General features: G+C 35.3%; 2 protein-coding genes across 2 annotated transcripts; one reads left to right on the top strand and one right to left on the bottom strand.

Annotated features, from left to right (window-relative positions):
* Positions 1-414: 414 nt before the first annotated feature.
* Positions 415-4407, top strand: LOC110452154 (alpha-(1,3)-fucosyltransferase C-like). The gene has a single exon (XM_021500514.1). The coding sequence runs from the start codon at positions 2410-2412 to the stop codon at positions 3754-3756; it is 1347 nt and encodes a 448-aa protein (XP_021356189.1). The 5' UTR covers positions 415-2409; the 3' UTR covers positions 3757-4407.
* Positions 3656-23258, bottom strand: LOC110452152 (sialin-like). Its single transcript, XM_021500513.1, has 12 exons — positions 23047-23258; positions 17823-18019; positions 13118-13354; positions 12568-12655; positions 11946-12041; positions 11394-11521; positions 10483-10632; positions 9634-9766; positions 5878-6033; positions 5474-5559; positions 4414-4598; positions 3656-3739 (listed from the first exon to the last, which is right to left on the bottom strand). Exons 1-12 carry the CDS (start codon positions 23120-23122, stop codon positions 3706-3708), a joined length of 1566 nt encoding a protein of 521 aa, XP_021356188.1. The 5' UTR covers positions 23123-23258; the 3' UTR covers positions 3656-3705.
* Positions 23259-23747: the final 489 nt, after the last annotated feature.

Here is a 23747-nt window from a genome sequence, read left to right as displayed (position 1 = left end):
TGCCCTCGACTTACGAGTTACTATGTCGACATATTCAGATTTCAATACATATTGCAATATCTGCTGTCACTTTGATTATTTAAAAAAAAGTTTTGCCATAGATATTTCATTTGATTTTGAAAGATGATTAAAACACACGCAGGTGATTGCCATTTAAACTTATAGATTCAGTAAGATTGCAACATAAACTAGTTAATTTACACGCGTCCTGAATTATGATATACACATATAATGTACTTCACGTATTTATTAAGTTTCCATTAAATGGAAATAACAGATAACTCAATCCTATATCACAATTTTTCTTTTCCCTGTTGTAAATTATTGCTTACTTATTTAAAGAATGATAAACATTAACATCACAACAGTGGTCACTGCTGTAAACAAAACACAACAGAGCAACTAAGATCCGAAGACTCTTTATTTAACCATTGGAACATGTTTTACTTTACAAGCTACAAAATCATCTAGTAACTTGTGGTTTTATCTATGATATATATACTGACTGTACACTCGCGTATCAGGGGCTACTCACTCTATAACAAACCTACTAATAGTAACAAATTCTTTTCAAAAGATTTTAAAGGAAGCTAGACTCTGCGAAGTCACAGAGAAACTTGATAAAGAACGCGAGCTAGACTCCAAAGCAAATGACAGAAGCAGCTAGACTCTGAACGACTCCAGAGAAGCGACTAGACTCCTAATATCCATGGAGAAGCTATAAAAGACGATGAATTGGAAACGCTAGACTCCGAAGAAGGCAAGAGAATTCACTAGACTCTCGAGGAATCCAGAGAAGCGACTAGACTCATAGCCACCCCAGAGAATATATCTGTTATATTTACCATGAGAAAACTAGCTACAGATAAAGTGAAGTAATAATCTATTTAAGAGATTGGGGGTAAAATTCCCAAAGAATTTAAAGCCAAGCCTAAATTTACACAAAGATATTCATAAAGTCTCGATCAATAGAGTGAGTAACCCACCTAACATAAACATTACATATACAAATGTAACATACAACATGAAGCGGCAAAAAAAAGCCTCACAGAAGCCTCACAAAAGGGCAGCATGTAATAAATCGACAAAATAGACAAATATGAAGTTACTGTATACATATACATGAACCTGAAAAAAGAACCAACAATTACACAAAAACTCATGATCATGAGGCAAATTAATTAGAGGCGATGCAGGGGTTGGTGGGTGGGTAAATCAAAACAAACAAGTGTAATCTGCCAGCACTACGAGTAATGAAACTGAAGCTGGCAATACCAACACCCCTCTAATACGTAATCGCTGATTGGTCAAAAGTTACTATGGACTGATTAACATATACTACGATACCGTATATGATAAGACATCTAATTTGCATAGTTAAACACTCATACGATCCCTAGTGATCCAACACGGTTCAAATTATAAAAATGTTGGAAATCGTCAAAGCTCTATATGTATAGCCACCGTTGTTCCTTTAGTGAAGCGGCACTGGTCATAATTTACACAATGTTCTTATTATTAATATATTAAGTAGTAATTCATATAAGTAAGTGGTTTTATGAACCTCCCCTTTTATTTCGACATAAGGACGAAACAGATGTATGGTTTAAAGTAATTTATTTCTGGCATACCGTATCTATTACCAAATTGTATAGGCTGGTGCAATTAAAAATGTCAAGTTCATCGTTGCCACAAAGCTGTCGCGATAGACATGTCTCTATGTCGAGATAGACATGTCTCGATGTCGAGACAGACATGCTTCCTACGTATAACAATAATTTAAACTGAAACACTAAATACTATTACAGTTTCTTTGGTTTAATATAATATTAAAATTTAACTTATACTGAAAATATTTGCTATTTGCTCTGCTATAAAGTAATTGTATATTTGTTAAATGTTGTTATTTTACTTTCATCGTAAGCATATGCATGTTGACCTGAATTATACATATGTGTATATGTTTATCTATATATACGTGTGTGTACATACTATAAATATTAGTGTATTAGTATTTTTAGTAGCCATCTATTGAACTATGAGTATTTATTTAAAAGTACTATTTAATGTTCCAAGCCAGTGTTAATATGTTCATGTCTAAATTATAATTCTGTTCTTGTTTGAAATGTATTTAACCCAAGGGAGAGGGCTTGTATAGGCATAGCCTGTTGCCCAATTCCCATTTAATTACTTGATTTAATAAAATATTTTGAAATGAAATGAAATACTGATACACTAAATACTATGACAGTTTCTATGGGTTACGGGGGAGCCCTTTTGAAAACTTGCGAAATATAGGGGAAGGAAATCTCTACTTACCAACGAGCTGCTAAGCAACAATTAAGTATTTGATTCATTCATCCATAAGTTACGTTTATTTTGTTACTATTTTTCAGATTCGGCCCCCTGATGACGTGTCTGACCATTTGTTGTGTCGTCGCTGTCTTCTTTTACGTTGTTTTCCATGTAACTTTGCATGAAAACCACGGGTCAGACGCTTTTCACTCAAACTTTGTTTCCCTTCAGCCAATCATCCATCAAAACAACAAGCTTATGCCAACAATGGGTGCGAAAATTCCTAAAGCACCTATCAAGCCTTCTAAAGCTTCCAAATTGCGAGTTGAAACATCAAACGAAAATATTCATATTAAACGACTTCCTAAACTCCACCCAGGCTTCGTGCGTACGGAGAGTCTACCAACAGAAGGATCATCAATGATCGTAAAGACTCCGGGAGAAACCCCAATAGACACTTGTAACATTGGGGGTGCTTCACAGACAAACACATCAAGTGTAAATGGTACCTGTATTCGTATTCATTACTATAACCCCCCGTTATGGATAACGTCTAAAGCGTTAGAACATTGTACATACAGGTGTTATTTCACTTCCGGAAGTAACTACCAATCTGCTCCTGCTGTTATATTCCAAACATCAAATATTGTAAAATCTCCTCCCAAAAAGTCGCCCGGACAAATTTGGATATTTCATTCTTTGGAAGCACCAGGTAATAGCAAAACTGATTTTAAACATTGGAAAAGGCTATTCAATTGGACATACACATACCGTCGCGATTCTGATATTATTGAGCCTTTTGCTAAACTCCATTTCCGAGAAATCGAGTTGGATATCGATAACTACATGAACAGTATTCCGTTGCTATGGCAAAATAAGTCACGTGATGCAGCTTGGTTTGTTTCACGTTGTCAGGTTCAAAGTAACCGCGGTATATTTGCTAAGATGTTGTCAAAACTTGTCCATGTCGATATTTTTGGGAAATGTGGTAATCTGAAATGTCCTTCTACAGAGTGGCGCGATTGCAACATAATGCTAAACAAGTTGTATAAATACTATCTGTCGTTCGAAAACGCATTGTGTGTGGATTACGTCACTGAAAAGGTTTTTAACCAATTTGTAGACATGTCTTACGTTTTACCCGTTATAAGGGGGAGAACTAATCTATCCATGTATCTTCCTCCAGGATCTTACATAAACACAAACGACTTTAAATCTAGCTCCGATCTTGCGTCTTTTATGACCTCATTAGTAGCGAACCGAACGGCTGTTGACCAATACTTTTCTTGGTGGAGGACATTTTACTTCACCCGATCCGGTACAAGCGGCATTTGCGAGATATGTAGACGCCTCCACCGCGCGAGGGACTACAGACGTTTGTATGATGACGTCGAGTCGTGGTATAAGGGCTCAGAAATCGATCATAATATGATGTGTAAGCATCCTAGAGATATAAAATAAAATCATCAAGTTCCTTCACACATTGTGTTGTTTATAGAGACATACAATTGATTAATTATTTTTTCTGTACCTTCAGTGTTGCTTATAAAGATATAGAATAATATAATAAATTCCTTTCACCGACAATGTTGTTTATAGAAAAATAAAATAGATCAACTAATAAGCCTACCTTCGGTTTTGTTCAAAAAGATTGAATATACAATGAGGTATTCTTTCAGCCTACAATGTTGTTTATAAAAAAATAGAACAGATTCATTAATTACCTCTACCTTTAGTGTTGCTTATAAAGACATAAAATAAAGCAATCAATTCCTTTCACCTACAGTGATGTTTAAAGAGAAATAAATAGATTGACTAATTACCTCATAATCAGTGTTCCTTATAAAGATATAAGATATAATGATTAATTCCTTCCACCTACAATGTTGTTTATAGGGAAATAAATTGATTGACTAATTACCTCATAATCAGTGTTCCTAATAAAGATATAAGATACAATGATTAATTCCTTCCACCTACAATGTTGTTTATAGAGAAATAAATTGATTGACTAATTATCTCATAATCAGTATTCCTTATAAAGATACAATGATTAATTCCTTCCACCTACAATGTTTATTTTAAACCACAACAGACATCTCCTATATTTATATATACTTTTCCGCAATTACATCACATTGAACAATTGTATCGGGATTGGGGTCCTTTATTGTCCTGTTATCGCTTGGTATTTTGTTCCATTCAGCCTCAGTGCCTTTACCGAACACCAGAAACGTCAATGTCCCAGCCACGTAAAAAGCCATAGATACGTAAAATATCGTCTGCCACTGTTGCATAGTTTCCTGAAAAATAAGTCGTTAACGTTATTAACATAAAAAAACTGTTAGATTATTTGAACATTGACATAAATATAGAGTAACTTATTTACATTTCATAAATGTTCCATATGTGTTCGCATCGTCTTATAAGGAAATCACCCAAACAGTCACAAATAGTTCAAGATCAAACTCATTCTAATTGTTATGATAAGCAGCAGAGAAAAACAGAAAGATGGAGGAGGAGGAGTAGGTAGAAGATATATACAGGTGTTCCGGTTGCAATAGTTGTCAACTAAAGTTGGTTTTAAACCTTCTTGTTAGTTTTATGAATAATTGTACAGAGACATTTAGTATGATATTGCCATTTGTTTGGAATAGCAGATATGTTTACTCCCATAGCAAAGTATCAAGGTCGAGGTCTGACTGAATACCAGTGCTCACAAGAGCAATAAATGATCTTATTTGTGGACTGGAAAAGTTTGTACAGACAAAAGATAATGACAGGCATCTTCAGTATCATTATCATAATGTTAGTGGATAAACAGAGTTATCAGAAGTTTATGGTTTCGATTTTGATGAGATTCAACTTTCGTTATCGTGATGAATTCATTCATTAATGTCATAAAAGTAACAAAATACAATGTTCATAATTGTTGATAAACTTTAAACGATCATTTTGTAATAATAAATGATGGACGATTGTATTTATCAAAATAAACACACACTGTTGTTCGGATAAAACACACGCATTGTAGTTTGTAAGACTACGCACAAACATTGCTGTTTATAGGAATACACACAATTTTGCCTTTAGGAATTCACACACATTGTTGATTCATTGGATTACACATACATTACTCTTTATAGTAATATACACATATATATATAGATATCCTTACATTATTGTTAGTGAGAACTCCTACAAAGTAAGGGGATATAACTCCTGCTACATTTGAGGAAAAGTTGATAAGTCCCATCAAGATCCCTGAAAGATGAATATGAGTTATTTATTTAGATACCATATAAACACAACGAAATCGTTATCATGGGTCAATGGCATTGTCACTGTCGTTGAAATTTAGTAATAAAACAACAATGAATGTTCAATGCACTCAATGTCCGATTTATTGTATAATTATTATAACAGGAAGTGACCTCTTTATAATCAAAAGAGTATACACAAAGAAGTTATATATAATTGTGTTTTCATATTGCAATTTTTAAATTAAAAAACAAACAGCTAGAAAGGGAGATAACCAATTGAGTACAGAGCATTTCAACGTCATTGAAATTTAATACTTACCTGAAAAATTGAAACCAATGTCTAGGAAGTTAACATAGAAACCCGCCGCACAAAAACCCATCATGCCATTTCCCACAACGGTCAGGGTAACGATAACCACGTGGTCACATCCAGCTAACGGCATTAAAGGGAGGCAGAGGGCAGCCGAAAGTAGACCTGGTAATAATAATTAGGAATTCAAATATATATTTTAGAAAATATACTCGATAATAAAGATAAGGAATAATTCCGGATATCATTTTAGATAGTTGATCTCTCAATGAAAGTATTTAATCTGGATATCATTTTGAAAAAAATCACCACATGAATTGATAGTTTATCTGGATATTATAGAGTATATTTCAATGTAAATAAAATATTAAACTGATGTGAAATAACAATTTAAATATGTGCGTTAAGAAGAATCGAGCAGAGAGGAAGATTAACTATCGGGGTGTTTGTTAGGGTTTAGTTAAAATTTATGTTGTTGACTATGGAAATAAAACGATTTTGACATAAGTTATCAGAGTTATTAAATCACGTTACTGTATAACCAACTAGTATTGAGGCAAGTCATATCATCAAGAAATACTTAATACAAAGAGCGATAACTATGACGACGGTTTGAATGAAGCTTATGTTTTTGTGATCATTGTGTACAATAAAATAATCTGTAAATTAATCGGTTGGTTAAATTTGTCCCTAGTCAAGTACAGGTTTATGTTCCCAATATCTCAATAGAATGACGTTTTAATCTTCATTTATCAACCTCATCAAAGTCAAAATTTATTGAATGCTTAAACGTTATGCTATTTCTATTTGCCATTTACCACGCTATATTCATGGTTTAAGTTCATCACATCAGATACCAGACAGTAATTGATGATCAAATACTATTTATGCATCCGCAGAACATCTTATGGGTTTATGGAAAATCTACGTCAATCTCCATGTGTAGGTATAATTGAGTCAAGATTCATGTGTGATATGATATTGAAATATGTTAAGCATGAAATGTAGTCCACAAAATAATAATAATTCTCTATTAAATTATGATCCTTCCATGAAGGATTCAAGGCCGCTCCAACGATGTCTCTCAGTCTGTGGGTGTCATTTGTCTGGTTTGCGGACTGTCGATCGGTCGAGAAGTCAGTTTTGCCATAAGTAGCGACCATGATATTATAAAACAAATTAATTATTTGTGTTATATTATTAACTATCAGCATTATGACTGCTATAGATACTTGTATACCTTCAAAGATGGTCCAAATACGCAAACATGACAAACCGTGGTTTAACAATAATGTTAGAAAGCAAATACGTATAAGAAACAGATCAAAAAGGGCAATGATAAAACAAAATAATAACCATAATGTATTAAAATACAAGAAAGTAAGAAACAAAGTTAATAACATGATTAAGCGTGCTAAAGAATTGTTCTTTGAAAATATTGATAACCTTATTGTTAAATCTAAATCAGATCCTAAAACATATTGGAAGTTACTTAAACTTTTACTTAAAGGAAACAAAAACACTGAAATATCACCACTTTATAACGAAAGTTCTTCTGACTATATCACAGACGACACACAAAAATGCGAATTACTTAATAATTATTTCACGTCCATTTCCACACTTAACGACAAGGGTAAACAGGTACCTAGGATTGATAGCCAAACCGAGTCCACATTTTGCGACATAGTTATTACACCTTCTGAAGTTGAAGATCATTTATGTATTCTAAATATAAATAAAGCATCCGGGCCTGACGGAATAAGCCATAGAATGCTTAAATTCATATGTAAAGAAATTGCTTCACCTCTTACTGTTATATTCAATGTGTCCCTGCGAACATGTATCTATCCTGAAAAATGGAAACTCGCTAATGTTATACCTATTTTCAAAGCTAGTGACAAGCATAGTGTATCTAATTATAGACCAATATCGTTGTTAGGTTGTGTGAGTAAAGTATTTGAGCGTGTAGTCTACAAACATATATATACTTTTTTCAATCAAAACAATCTAATATATAAATTACAATCAGGATTCCTACCAAATCACTCTTGTACTCATCAACCCTATCAACCCCTGTTTACGTTCAATAACATCCCTATTGAAATAACCGATCAGCATAAGCACCTAGGTGTATTACTAAGTAGTGATGCCAAGTGGTCCAACCATATAGTGTATCTAATTATAGACCAATATCGTTGTTAGGTTGTGTGAGTAAAGTATTTGAGCGTGTAGTCTACAAACATATATATAATTTTTTCAATCAAAACAATCTAATATATAAATTACAATCAGGATTCCTACCAAATCACTCTTGTACTCATCAACCCTATCAACCCCTGTTTACGTTCAATAACATCCCTATTGAAACTTAGAGAAATTGTATTTAACATATATTAGATCAATATTAGAGTATGGCTGTGAGGTATGGGATAACTGTGGTGCTATCAATTCAAATAATCTTGAAAAACTACAAATAGATGCGGCCCGTATTGTCACAGGACTACCAATGTACACAAAAAACGAATTGTTATATGCAGAAATTGGGTGGCTACCATTGTAAAAACGAAGAGAAATCAGAAAACTGTCCCTCCTTTATACTATAAAACATGGCACTGCACCCTCATACTTATGTAATATCCTACCTCAAAATATTGGAGATCTGACTCATTATGATTTTAGAAATTCTCAGCAATTGCGGAAGCAACGGTATAGACTCCAAACTATGCGCAACGCTTTCTTTCCTTCAACTGTTGATCTTTGGAATAATTTAGACACAACCATAAGACACATTCAAACTCTGAACTCGTTCAAATCAAATATACATAAGTTGAATAATGTAATAACTAAATGTAATCCATGCTTTCTCAATTTTGGTCCGCGTAGGCTAAATATTCTTCATTGTAGATTAAGAAACAGAGCAAGTACTCTCAATTATGATCTTTTTAGGGCTAATCTTACTTTTTCAGCACAATGTGAATGTGGACACACGTGCGAGGACTCGTATCACTTCTTCTTCTTCACATGCCCTAAATACCACATCCGACGCCTTTCCTTATTGCAGAATTTAGCATGGTATCCAGGAGATATGTCATTAGACCTAATTCTAAAGGGTGCTATAGATTGAAATAATGAGGCAAACTCAAACATTGCAAGAACGGTTCAAGTCTATATCGACGGTACTGGCAGGTTTTGACATTTTGAGCACTGACCTCCCCCCTCTTATTTCATTCGTTTCTAATATCCTTTATACTTTGTGAAATAAATATAATATAATATAGAATGAATATCAATGTTAATATGTTAACATATTTTTGAATAATTGTGTATCTGATCTGGCTGGTATGGAGGAAGGGCTTTGAGAACACGGAACGGTTACGAGTGGATCTACAGAATACAGCTTTATGGAATGTGATGGACACAGTTTATGAAGGTGTTGATTGATGTTTTTCCAGCCAGTCAGATTACTGTTGACCAAATATTGTTTTAAACATTTACATGGGTTCGTATATTATGTATATATTTAGGGGATCATCCTACCTATCTTTTACCCTTCTTCTTCTTGCTTTCCTCCCCTCACTGTTTCTACTATATGATCGGATACAGTTAATTCACTGCTGTCAATTATGTATTATACAACATGATGTATTAAGGAGAGGGCGTTACTTAGTTGGCAAAACTTGTGCTCAATCCTAATTGTCCTTTTTTACGACAATACAAATATGTTTAAACTAATGATATGTTTAAATATAATATCATACATACCGACAGAGGTAAACAGTTTTCGGACGGCGATTGTCGAGAGACATCTACTACGCCGCATATGATCTGCTAGCCAGCCGCCAAATAATCCTGTAAACACCGTCATTAGATTTGGAATGGCCATCAATAAACCATCCTAAGACCAACATAAAATGTCCGGGAAAAGTATTCAAACTCATTATACAGCCTGTATTATCTATATTAAATTATAGTGCCATTATAGTCATAGACAATAATTCAAACTCATTATACAGCCTGTATTATCTATATTACAATATAATGTCATTATACATGTATTCATGCAATATAATGAGTTGGCAAATCTCTAGAAGTATCGATAGGTTTGGGATAAGCATCATTAAAAACATGTATCTCTTATATATAAGAAGTCGTTAAAATGGCTGTATCCAAGCTTTTGGTCTGAGTTCGCTATACAGGGAGATACTCCTGTGTCAGCCGTGTCACTGTCAAAAACTAAGATTCCGGATGAATGGAATATTGCTTGTAAACATGTATGTGTGTTTTGTATCAGTATGATAAATCGTTTAAGTATAGAAGCTTGCTACATCTATCATGCAATACTTTCACCTCATAGAAAGATATAAAGAAAATATAAAAATGAATGAAAATAAACCCAGAACATAAATATTATATCCTTCAAACCCATATTTTACATACATGTAACTGTGTAATATAATAATCTTAAAATCAAAATCATATCGAAGTTCAGCAGATAAGTAATTGTTTAAGGACGTCTTACACATGAGAAATATACATGTACACAAATATAAATTAAAGTGTATTGTGAACCCGTATATGAAATAATTCTGAGGCTGGGAAAGTTTCACGTACCTGTGTGATATTAAACTTTTGTATCTTGTTCATGTATGTTGGCATTACTGTGGTATTTATATAGAAGCCCCACGAATGGAAAAATGCTGCAAACATAATGGCCCATATCGCTGGTGTCGTCAGAATACCTTTCCAAGGTATCGGATAGCTCTATAAATGTGAATTACACAATTAAATGTCCACTAGGACATGACTTCATATTAATCTTTATTGTGCGTAATATTTCATATGGAAACATCTGACTGCCTGCTAAAAGGTCTGTCAAATAAAGTTTAGACCGTTCCTGAAGATATGAATTCAAAAAATAAATGCTTCTGATTGTGACGTCATCCTTAAGCGTGAGGGGAAATATGCTTATCGTTTTGAAACAAGTTTATGAATTCAATTGAATTCAAAGAAATTCAATGGTGAATCTGTGTGGCATGATGTTAAAAGTTAGAAAAAATGTCCAATTGTCTACGTCGTGAATTTGGTAATCTAGAAAAAATGATAAAAGGATTTATTATGCACTCGCCCGATATAAATATTCCACATCAGGGTGAATTTGTCATATCATTATATTTTGACTATACATATATATATAATTTATTTATTTTACAACCATTATAAAACAACTTATTTCAACTTATATTATTCACTCTTGTTGGCCCGAATGTTAGCGCGCGGGGGCTCTTATGGTGGGAGGAAACCGGAGAACCCGAAGAAAACCCACGTGATCGGGCAGATGACCTCATACCTTTTCACATCCGATTGGGGAATTGAACCCCGGACGCTTTGGTGAAAGGCAAGTGCGCTATCCACTGCACCACCCGACTATATCTTGTACTCATTATGACTTAAGAAGGTCACTTTATTTAGGAAATCCACGAATGTACAGGGGACGTTTCATATGAACAAATATAAAATGTTACCTTATTTGCTCTTTGTCCAGCTGTACTTTCTATGTATTTTCGTTCTTTAGATGAAATTCGGGGATGAGTGCCAGGAGTTTCGTATATAAGAAAATGCCAAAAAAGAAACCAAAGGCATCCGATACCACCTATGGAAATATGACAAAAACTTACACAATTTTACGTAGTTGCAGCTGATGTAACAATCAATTGAAAATTCTTGTGATGCATTATTGGAGTAATGTAAATGCAATTTTCTTTTTCAAATTGTTTTTCCTCCTCTCATACAAAATATGGTGTTGGTAGGCATGTGGAAATATATGACCATTATTTATGTTTTTTTAATTTATTTTTTACCTTTACAATACTTTAATAAGCTTTTGCAATTACATTAATATTTGCTGTTGACTAGTAAAGCATATGTGAAAAAAGCTTTTATGTGACGCCCAATTCCTTCGCGTGCTTAAACAAAAACATGCAGTACATATTCATGCTTTTTTTCCGAGTTTCCAACATTTGTCATAAAGAGTTGATCAGTAACAATGATACGCTAAACAATATCAGAAATCTTACCGAAAATATAAAAGCTAGCAGGCCAACCTCCCAAGAAGAATGAGCTACATAGATAACCCGTTACCGGTAACACGACAACATTCCCTACGAACGCACCTGAAAGATAACAGATCATGTTATGTTATTGCTTGTGCCGACATAACTCTAAACCCTATGTTCTATAACTTCGTGTATTCCAAAGCATTTATAATGCCATGGTGTGAAACAATGTGAATATATATACAAAGGAAAATCTTGTTCAATACTTTTGTTATTTTTTAAATCTGAACAGGCAAACTTCACGCAATGAAATACTCGTTGATTCTCGCCTTTGTTTAGATTTACAGGTAGAACTTTGAGTAAACTCTGGTACTTTCATAGTAAAAAAAAAAAAAATCTAAAGAAGCACAGCAAAAATACATATCCTTATATTCCGTCTTTGCGTATTGCAGAGTTATCTTCTCTTGGGAGCAGGTATTGATTGTTGCGTCATTGGTCTGTGTGAGAAAATTACGTCGTTGACGTTATTCTCACAAACAAGTGACGTAACAATCAATACCTCCTCCCAAGAGAAGATAACTCTGCAATACGCAAAGACGGAATAGGAACATTTTGAAAATAATTTCAAAACTGTAAGTATTACCAGCGTTTGCAGTAGCGGTAAGTAAAGTTCTCTCCATTTCTGGTGTCCATTTTCCTTGCATATTCGCTATGGCTGTGAACGCTGCGCCCTGAAAGACACAAGCAGTAATACGTATTGTTTATTCGTGCTTTATCCATTTTTTTGATAATAGAGCTATTTCACTGAGAACACGTAATAGAAATGCAATGTCCATTCCTCGATTTATAACACGTGTTATCACAGGAAAAAAACAAGCACAAATCTGCTAATCTTATACTGGATTTGAAAAGAAAAATCATCTGCCGTTGACGCAAACAAGGTATTTGTAAAACGGAAGTGGTGTTATTGAGGGAAATGACACCTAGACTAGCACTTTTGACTTTCGTGTCTGAAGCCTTTTTGAATTATTCAGCTTTGTTATCTAAGTATTCTCCTTTTTGAAGAAAGGTAATGACATATTGCCAAGACAACCACTCCAGACAGCGGGAGCTATTTTACCGAATCGGAATGAATCACATAACAGAATTGTTTGTGCTGTTGAGCAATATTATAGTATGTATATTGTAATTACCGAAACTAATCCCTCAATCACCCTAGTGGTAATGAGTGCCCACGTGCCGAACTCAGCAGCAACAAGAGGGGTCAATATGGTCAGTATTGCCATGATCAATATTCCAAATCCAACGAGATGTTTTCCGCCAAACCTCTCCGACAACATTCCTCCTGGTATCTGTGTAGCAACGTATCCATAGAAAAAGGAGCTGAGAATGAGCCCTTGGGTAGCTTCATCCCAGTCAAAATCCATAGCCTGAACAATAATGGAAATAAGAAAATGTATTTTTGATATATCTAAACCATCCGATGGAAATAGAAAGATAACAGATTACATGTTTTGTTTTGTTATATACTGATATCTTATATTATCACTATTCGCTCTAACACTTACACGCATATGTAGGCCAGGGTCCGTATTCATGAAATGTTCTCGTGCTCCAGCATGAATTCTGTGCTCAAACCTACTTTTTTTGTAACTTGCTTAAAATCATGATGCACGCTCAAAAAACCAAGTAGTACCTTCAAATTTAATACTGCATGTAAATTGAATAATAAGTTTGTTACTATTATGGAAACAATCAAATCAAAAGTCTTACATATAGGGTGAGGGTACCAAAAATGGAACACTTTTTAAAGAAAAATATTAATATTTCCTAAAAAGTTTCTGAAAGACCAAATTTGTTTTGTTGTAATGAAACAATATATGCCTTTAACATTCATCTTTTGTATTTCTTGGGTATCAACAGCATGTGTGTCTATTTATATAGCTCATTAAAGTGTCTGTATCCTCACCCTACATGTCTGTACCCTCACCCTACATGTCTGTACCCACACCCTACATGTCTGTACCCTCACCCTACATGTCTGTACCCTCAACCTACATGTCTGTACCATCACCCTACATGTCTGTACCATCACCCTACATGTCTGTACCCACACCCTACATGTCTGTACCCTCACCCTACATGTCTGTACTCTCACTCTACATGTCTGTACCATCACCCTACATATCTGTACCATCACCTACATGACTGTACCCTCACCCTACATGTCTGTACCATCACCATACATGTCTGTACCCTCACCCTACATGTCTGTACCCTCACTCTACATGTCTGTACCATCACCATACACGTCTGTACCCTCACTCTACATGTCTGTACCCTTCACCCTACACGTCTGTACCCTCACCCTACATGTCTGTACCATCACCATACATGTATGTACCCTCACCCTACATGTCTGTACCCACACTCTAGATGTCTATACCCTTACCCTACATGTCTGTACCCTCACACTACATATCTGTACCCTCACCCTACATGTCTGAACCATCACCATACATGTCTGTACCCTCACCCTACATGTCTGTACCCTCAACCTACATGTCTGTACCATCACTCTACATGTCTGTACCATCACCCTACATGTTTGTACCCACACCCTACATGTCTGTACCCTCACCCTACATGTCTGTACTCTCACTCTACATGTCTGTACCATCACCCTACATGTCTGTACCATCACCTACATGTCTGAACCCTCACCCTACATGTCTGTACCATCACCATACATGTCTGTACCCTTACCCTACATGTCTGTACCCTCACACTACATATCTGTACCCTCACCCTACATGTCTGAACCATCACCATACATGTCTGTACCCTCACCCTACATGTCTGTACCCACACTCTAGATGTCTGTACCCTTACCCTACCTGTCTGTACCCTCACACTACATATCTGTACCCTCATCCTACATGTCTGAACCATCACCATACATGTCTGTACCCTCACCCTACAGGTCTGTACCCTCACTCTACATGTCTGTACCATCACCATACACGTCTGTACCCTCACACTACATATCTGTACCCTTACCCTACATGTCTGTACCCTTACACTACATGTCTGTTCCCTCCCAGCCAGCACGCTGATATCGGGCCGATGTCGGTTGAAGGGCGGAATATCGGCTAAATATGCCGTTATTGGGCCGACGTCGGGTCGTCATTTATAAAACTGAATTCAATAAGTGTCAATGCTAGAATATCTTATAAATTTATGTCGAAGTTTCAATAGATAAGCGGGGTTTTTCATATATACAAACATAAATTTATTCACCGACTAAGTGGAAATTGCGAAAGATTTGTAACGGGATACCGGCATATTCAAAACTGACAGAGAACAGACAGCAGGAATAACAGATACATTTGAATGGGCAGTGTATTTGGATTATTTCATGGACAGACAAAGCCTATTGAAAGGTGATGAGGGTAAGCTGTGTTATTTTATACGATCATGTCTTATTACATGCTTATTACAAGTTAATTGCATGCTGAGTGTATAAAAATTACAAACTAAGTGTGTACCTATATAGTTATATCATTTTAAAACTAATATTCGGCACCTCATGATGTTAAACTGCATGCTGAGTTCTTGCATGATTTTAAATTTATATCAGGGAGTGGTATTGACTTTGGTTTGGTAACCCAATAGTCATATCCATGTGTACAGCGAGGCCCTTATATCTGGGGTTATGCTAATGTGTAACAGGATTATCATGTATTGGAAGTATCTTGTTACATCTTACACAGATAGAATCATACAACAAAACAGAAATTGCCATTGAGATCACACTTGGTTATGGGGAAATTAATATTTAACATATATACAGAAAACACCATGAAAAACGTGAAAATATTAACATTTATTAATTATTAATAATATATTCTCAGGTGGTTATCGCTACATTGTATGCCATCACTAATTCCGTTAAGAACTGTTTTACTTTGGTCACACCATCTGAAACAAATAGAAAAATTTGTCAGTGTTAAAAATAAATTCAATATATATACTATATATACATATACTACATATTCTACATTAGTATTCTTTGTGAGATCTAAAATAAACAAAATAAAGAAGGCATTGATGTTTTTAGATACACAATGTATTTACGGAGTGATACAGAACGGTTATGTGACATTGTGTTGCAGACATCAAATATAAATTTGGTAGACATTATCTTCATTATTAATCCCCAGCTTATTTAATGTCAATTTATTGTTAATTTACCATTAACGATAACATTGCCACGCGAGTGATTCTATCTGTGTAAGATGTAACAGGATACTTCCAATACATGATAAGCCTGTTACACATTATCATAACCCCCAGATATAAGGGCCTCACTGTACACATGTAGCCTCCTCAGGGTAGACTCCCTTACATATGACTATTGGGTTACCAAACCAAAGTCAATACCACACCACTCTTGATATAAATATAAAATCATGTAAGAACTCAACATGCAGTTTTACATCATGAGGTGCAGAATATTAGTTTTAAGATGATATAACTATATAGGTACACACTTATTTTGTAATTTTTAAGCACTCATGAAATCAACTTGTAAACTTGAGTGTTAACTCATATATAAAACATGATTATCACCGACAACATGTTCATATTAGTTTAGATAAGACATGGTAGTATGAAATAAAACAGCTTATCCTCATCACCTTTCAATAGGCTTTGTCTGTCCATGAAGTAATCCAAACACACTGTCCATATCTGTTATGCCTGCTGTCTGTTCTCTGTCATTTTTGAAAATGCCGGTAACCCGTTACAAATCTGGCGCAATTTCCGGTTAGTCGGTCCGCAGTGAATAAACATTTATGTTTGTATATATGAAAACACGTTTATCTATTGAAACGTCGACATAAATGTATAAGGTATCTTAGCATTGACACTTAATGAATTCAGTTTTATAAATATAGAAAAAGTGATTACGGCCCGACGTCGGCCAAATAACGGCATATTTAGCCGATATTCCGCACTTCAACCGATATCAGCGTGCATTCTGGGATGTCGGCCCGATATCTGTGTGCTGGCTGGGCTCAACCTACACGTCGGTGCTTTCAGCCTACATGTTTGTACCCTCATCATAAATGTCTGTACCCTAACCCTACATGTCTGTACCCTCACCCTATATATATGTATCCTCCTCTGCATGTCTGTACCTTTCACGTCTGTTCCCTCATCCTACATTTCTGTTCCCTCACCCTACATGTCTGTACCTTTCACCCTACACGTTTGTACCCTCACCCTACATGTCTGTACCCTTCACACTACAAGTCTGTACCCTCACCCTACATGTCTATACCCTCACCCTAAATGTCTGCACCCTTCACACTACATGTCTGTACCCACAACCTACATGTCTGTACCCTCACCATACATGTTTGTACCCTCACCATACATGTCTGTACCCTTCACACTACATGTTTTTACCCTTCACCCTACATGTCTGTACCCTTCACACTACATGTCTGTACTCACAACCTACATGTCTGTACCCTCACCATACATATCTGTACCCTCACCTTACATGTCTGCACCATTCACACTACACGTTTGTACCCTAACCCTACATGTATGTACCCTTCACCCGACATGTCTATACCCTCACCCTACATGTCTGTACCCTTCACACTACATGTCTGTACCCTCACCCTACATGTCTGTACCCTCACCCTACATGTCTATACCCTTACCCTACCTGTCCGTACATGTACCTTCACCCTACATGTCTGAACTCTGTTTAAAAGTCAGTTTGAAACTGGAAGTCACAATTGTAAAGTATATTAGAAATCAAAGTTAATCAGTTGTATGCGGGCATGATACAACATGTCGTAACATTTCTGTTAATTGTTTTACCTTATTGGCTGTTGGTTTTGTTGTAACGTTGTTAACCGGATCTGGACACTCCCAAGAAGCGGATGTGTTTGGATTTGAGATGCTGTCTGTGTGGTTTGCCATAGCTACCATAGCAATGCTAAGGTTGTGCCGAAGAGCATACAGGTTAAAGTAACCGATAAAAGATAAAATTGTAAAAGTGTGTCTTGCTCCATATCCTGGCAAAAAGAAAACAAAATATGTATTGCTATTGATCACACAACAAAACTGGTATATATTAGAAAAAAAGATGATATTCAGTTTTATGTATTTTTGTGTAATTGCGGTCTTAATGGTGTCGAAAAGTGGAATTATGTCATGATATTATGACATAAAAACTAAGGTAAAGAAAACGTGGTGCCGTCATATGCTTCCTTCATGTGAGTTAGCACTTTCTGTCGTTTCCTTCCTCCGTCGTTAGCCGTCCATTATTCTTTTCCATCGAAATGTTAATATAATTTTCTATTCGCTTACACTTGGACGAAATGTTGTGTTTCGAGCCTTGTTGAAGCCAAATACATTTAGCATAGCCGCCATATTAAAAATCTTGCTGCAATTTTGTAAAACAAGAGGCCCATGGGCTTTAACGGTCACCTGAGTTATGTAAAAACTGATGTTATCGATGTTGCCAAATGAAAAAGAAATACTTTTGTAACAAAGGTAACTTGAACTTCATGTAATGCAAAAGTAGTGTGAAAGAACTGGGTAGTATATGTACTATGTTCACATAGTGGTTCTGTCAGTCGGCTGACAGGACATGTCCCTTTAGCTCAGTGGTAGAGCGTTGGCCTCCGGTACCTGGGGTCGTGGGTTCGATTCCAGCTGGGGCACCTCATCTTTCTACTTCTTTCTTTCCTATTACAGTTGAACGAGCTGTTGGATTTTTTGTTTTCGTCTTTTGGTTTTTGGACTTCGTCTCAGGTTACCTTAAATATCCACTCATTGTATTTTGAGCTGAATCGAAAACCAATATGGTCATCATATCTGCCATATTGAATTTTTTTTTTAACTTCAACTCTAATTTTACAATTTTGTTGAAATAATCATGCATGCATAATCTTGACCAACATTTTTGTCCTAGCAGATGGTCTTGAACATGTGTTTTGTTGTTTTCATGTTGATTCGATATCAGATATGGCCACCAATTCCGACATCTAGAAATGGTAACCTAGATTTACGTGTCCGGTGTTGTTTATGAAGCAGGAACCCTCATTCTTATTGAACACTTGACATTATGTTTAGCTAAGGCGTTCGCGGCAAGCTATTGGTATTACTTCAGTTAATGAGCTAAAGATATTCATAAATGCCGTTTCGAGACATACTCCGCCCTATTGGCACAGATTTGTACTCGATTGAATCATATATACCGGAGATACTGTCTTTATTATGTATTACTTTGGACTCAAGTTTACTTGAATGGCCTGGAAATATGATTCATTTCCTTGGTAGAACCTATGATCGTATCACAACGTCATATTCTTCTTGAAAATGCACACTGTTTCCATCAATATGGAACTGCCAATGGACTGTAGGTCACGCATGCTACACGTAACTTCCGGTAAACATTCTTCAGTTAATAAGCTCAGATATTCATAAACGACACATACGCCACTTACCAGTAATACTAAGCAAACTGCAAATAAAATCCATTACCGAAGACTCAAGTTCACTTTAAAGTCAATGGATATAATCTTATTCTTAGTTAGAACTACATTTATGTAAGTACCCTTCTACAACTTGGATAGCCTTAACACAAAAATACTGTCTTCTGATTGGCTGAAATTTGTGGCTCTTGCATTCATGTCCCTTCCTACATTTATATATATGCGTGGTCAGAGCTAAGAAGCAGCCCTATTCCAACTAGTTGAGCAAAATCAAAAGTGCTAATCTGTATGATTACATATGGTTAACGCCTCATATGAGTTTAATGTTATCAAAATATTGCATAATAGTTGAAATAACTAATCCTTACTAAACCTCTATAGCACGGTCCGTCCTGGGTAAAAAATAGAAACGACCGCCATGTAAGATCACGCGTGAGGTTATCCCAATTACCTGTTTCCTTATACGGCCTGCACGGCCAAATATAGTATTATTACTGATTCTGCCATGTTTAATGCAATTTCCATATTGGATCACGACACCCATATTTAGAAGTCTGACCTATATCGGAAAACGGACGAAGTTTCCAACATGGCAGTCAATTCAGATTTCGATTGCCCTTGCGATAAACTTGATAATTTGCCGTCATTTAGGCAGAGTATAACTTCAAATTATGTAGGTGATCAACAGAAAATATTAATATTACAAACCTATTTATGAATGCAGATCCTATCAATTAATTCTAAAATAATCCCCAAGTGATTCACACCGGGCTTGCTCCATTACAAGGCATGGGATCGATTACAATACCAGGCCGGGACAGAGGAGGCCGGGTATATTAATATTGTACTAGCACGGAACTAGATTAGATCTAAGTCCGTGATACTAGCTCCTGTCCTACTCTTCCATATGAGCATTCTAATCTGAAGACGTTTTTACCTTCGCAGTATTTTCATTTTGTTCCATGTTTAACATTATATATTTTATTGCATTTTTATATCAATAAATGATGAGGTGTCACAAACGCCTGCTCGGCCTGAATTCGAAAATCGGGATCCAGAACATTATTTATGACTCGGTTGTAAGTAAACGTTGTCGAAATTTAATTGTAAACAACATGCATTACATTAAGTAAAACTGAATACAACACTTGCTTGCATTTTCGACTTTTCCCGCTTCGCGTTACATGTACGAATGGTGTCTAGGCCTACACAAAATGAAAGTACAATATGCGCAGCGCATGTCTAGGCTTTATTTAAGGGAGATCACTCGTCTTCTTCTTCCCGTAATACATGTCTGAAATCATTCCGAAGGCGAAATAGAAGTATCTTCATCCAGTATTCATTTGTTGTTGTTTTGTGTATGATGAAAAACACATTCTGTTATATGGTAATACTTTACCAATAAATGAAACAAACAAATAACACCAGCAGACATACAAAATGTAGGCCTATCGGCTGCAAGAACTGGTCCAACAGTGACATGGCATTTTGTCTGTCAGTTACTGTACAGAGGAGGAACCTCTGACTTCACTTTAAATCATTTTCTCACAGACTCATGACAGACGAGTTCACAGATCCTTCCAACAGCGAAAGGTTCAAATGCTTTCCTTGCCGATATTTGCTTAATGGAGATGTCAATGATCTTTACTTGTGACGGATTGAATCTGTGAATAGTGATGCTGAAAGCCTGTTGAATGTGATTGAATAGCTCCCCACTGACTTAAGGCACCAATGTCGGAAATTACGTTGGTTTTGATCAATAAAACACTTGCGGTGGTGGGAGCAAATTAGAAAAACAATAAAAATATGTTTTTAAAAGACAGAAATAATGGCCATGGCTTCCTACTAGTTTTTGTCAAGTAAATTAAAAGTCAAAGAATTGTTAAGCAGTAAAAGGAATATGAGATACCTGGTATACATTGTACTTTTAACAATGTTCATGATCAATATCAATAAAATCTAGAAACAAAAAGGTTATCATATGTAACTTAATATTTGTTAATTTCATTCGATTTTACCGTGTACAACTTTTGATATTAAAACTCGTGTGATATATGAGAGGAATCCCACACATTCAAGATTGTGTCTAGGTGATGTCAGTGAAAGCAATTGTTTCTAATAAAGTTTTTAACCATATTTCTTGAAAGTTTATTTCAAAATGCCATACATCAATTGTTCAAGACAGTTTTAAGGTCAAGTTCATACATTCAAGGTGAAGGCTACAGCTACACAACCTGTACATGTGACGGATAAATTGTCAGTACTTTCCTAACTAAGTATTCAAACAAAATTTCATAAAACTTGCTCCATCATTCTGAACATCAAATCGTACACTTCCTGTTTGCATCTACACATGCAACCTCAACTTGTTGTCAACATTTGTTGCACTATGCTACATGTATCAAATATGAAACCAACAATAATGACAATAGTAATGACATAGTATTTGCTCTAGCTGGTACATTTGTAGTACTCTTTTAAAAAATATTTGAAATTGATATGTGCATCTTATTTCAAACGCTGGCCTATCAAGATGATAAAGCTTTACACATGTTATACATTTTTTATTTTGTGAGGATTTCATACAATGGAAATAGAGGAAAAATAATATAACTCTCTTAATCCAGTGTGTGTGTGTATACATGTATGTTTATATCTTGTTTATCTTATTTAATATTGAAACATACAATAATGTATCAGATTGAGTTAGAGTGTTTTTTCTTATCTTATTTGTTCCTAGAAAAACAGAAGCAAAATAATTCCATTTGTCATAAGTAGAGATCTTTTCACTACAGTGAATATGTGATACACTGTAAATAAAAGCATTTCAAAATATTTGACAGACATGTAAAGGTATAAGTAGCAGTCATCCATTTGTCTGTCTGCAATTTGGTTTCAGTAAGTTAACATTCTTAAATATTGTTCAGTTGTAATTAGACTTGGGTTGTTTGTTAACAATATAGATAGACTGAGGCAAAATTGAAACTTGAACAAAATTCACACATATTTAAAAGTATGCATAACCTGGTCAATGTCCATACTTTACAAGATAACATGCTTGAATATATATTTATTAATATACAAACTTAGACGATAAGTTCGCAGTTGAGAGAAGTGCATGTATACTTAAAAAATAATCAGTTATTGGCCAAAGGGTAAATGCCAATTTCTGTTTTAAACGTTTGAAATATGGACAAGGGAATCAATTCCTATGCAAATGAATTATCTAAAGGTCTACAAAGATATATTTAAGAGAAAACTCGGTACCCCTCTTCTGACAAACCTATAAAGAAAAACTGTACACACAAGAAGAATAACTTCGTAGTGGTACTAGGTTTCGTAACAAAATTAACAGTTAATCCTTCTGACGATATGATGAGAACTTTGTCTTTATTTTGTTTCCCATTTCAAAAATGATATATTTATCTTGGTCTATCTTTTGCCTTGGCTTTTAGTACTTTCAGTACTTTGATTCCTTATTATTTAAATATTGTCTCATGCACACATTTGAAAAACAGTCATACATTTTAAACCTCAGTTTTTACCTGTACGATACGATAACCAGTGTCTTTTACTTAACCTGTGTGATACAAGAGACTTACCTGTGTGTACGGGTATTTGTTCCGATTCCTCTAGTGGTTTACCTTTCTCGCCCAATTCGTAATTTACAGATGTCATATTTACAGATTTCCAGGAGTGTCTACTCAGTCTGTTTTGGAGATTTATGCTTGATTTCCATCTATATCCTTATACAGTTCGATGTTAACTGGACTATGATTCACAATTAATCAGTATCCGTAGGTTATGCTTTTAACGTCCCTCGATTTATTTATCATACATTTCGCAGCGCTTATCTGTCATTACCCTGATATGTGAAGTGGCCCTTTAAAGCGACACATTCGTTCAGCTTTGATATCAAATGATTGTTTAATAGTATTAATTCCCCGACTTCAGGCAATCAACTAAAACAAGTTTCTTTAAAACAAAATGTCGTAAGATATGTACAGAACGTGTTTGTGACAAGATGTTTTGATAATTGGGGAATAACTTGCTTCCAACAAAGCTTGGGGTTGGAACGGCATTGTGTACGAAAATATTTAATATGGGGGCGAGATATTATTAATCACTTCGCAAAATTATTTAATATGATGATAAGAAATGAATATATTCCTAAAGACTGGAAGAAATTTTTTATTATTACATTACATAAAGGACATGCGAATACTAAAGACGACCCAAACAGTTACAGGGGTATATCATCACTATTATCAGTATTTTTTTCAAATTGTTTGAAATGTTGTTA

This window comes from Mizuhopecten yessoensis, unplaced genomic scaffold, assembly GCF_002113885.1.
Source record: "Mizuhopecten yessoensis strain PY_sf001 unplaced genomic scaffold, ASM211388v2 scaffold6443, whole genome shotgun sequence".
In the NCBI taxonomy this organism is placed as follows: Eukaryota; Metazoa; Mollusca; class Bivalvia; order Pectinida; family Pectinidae; genus Mizuhopecten; species Mizuhopecten yessoensis.
This window is presented reverse-complemented; position numbering and strand designations above follow the sequence as displayed.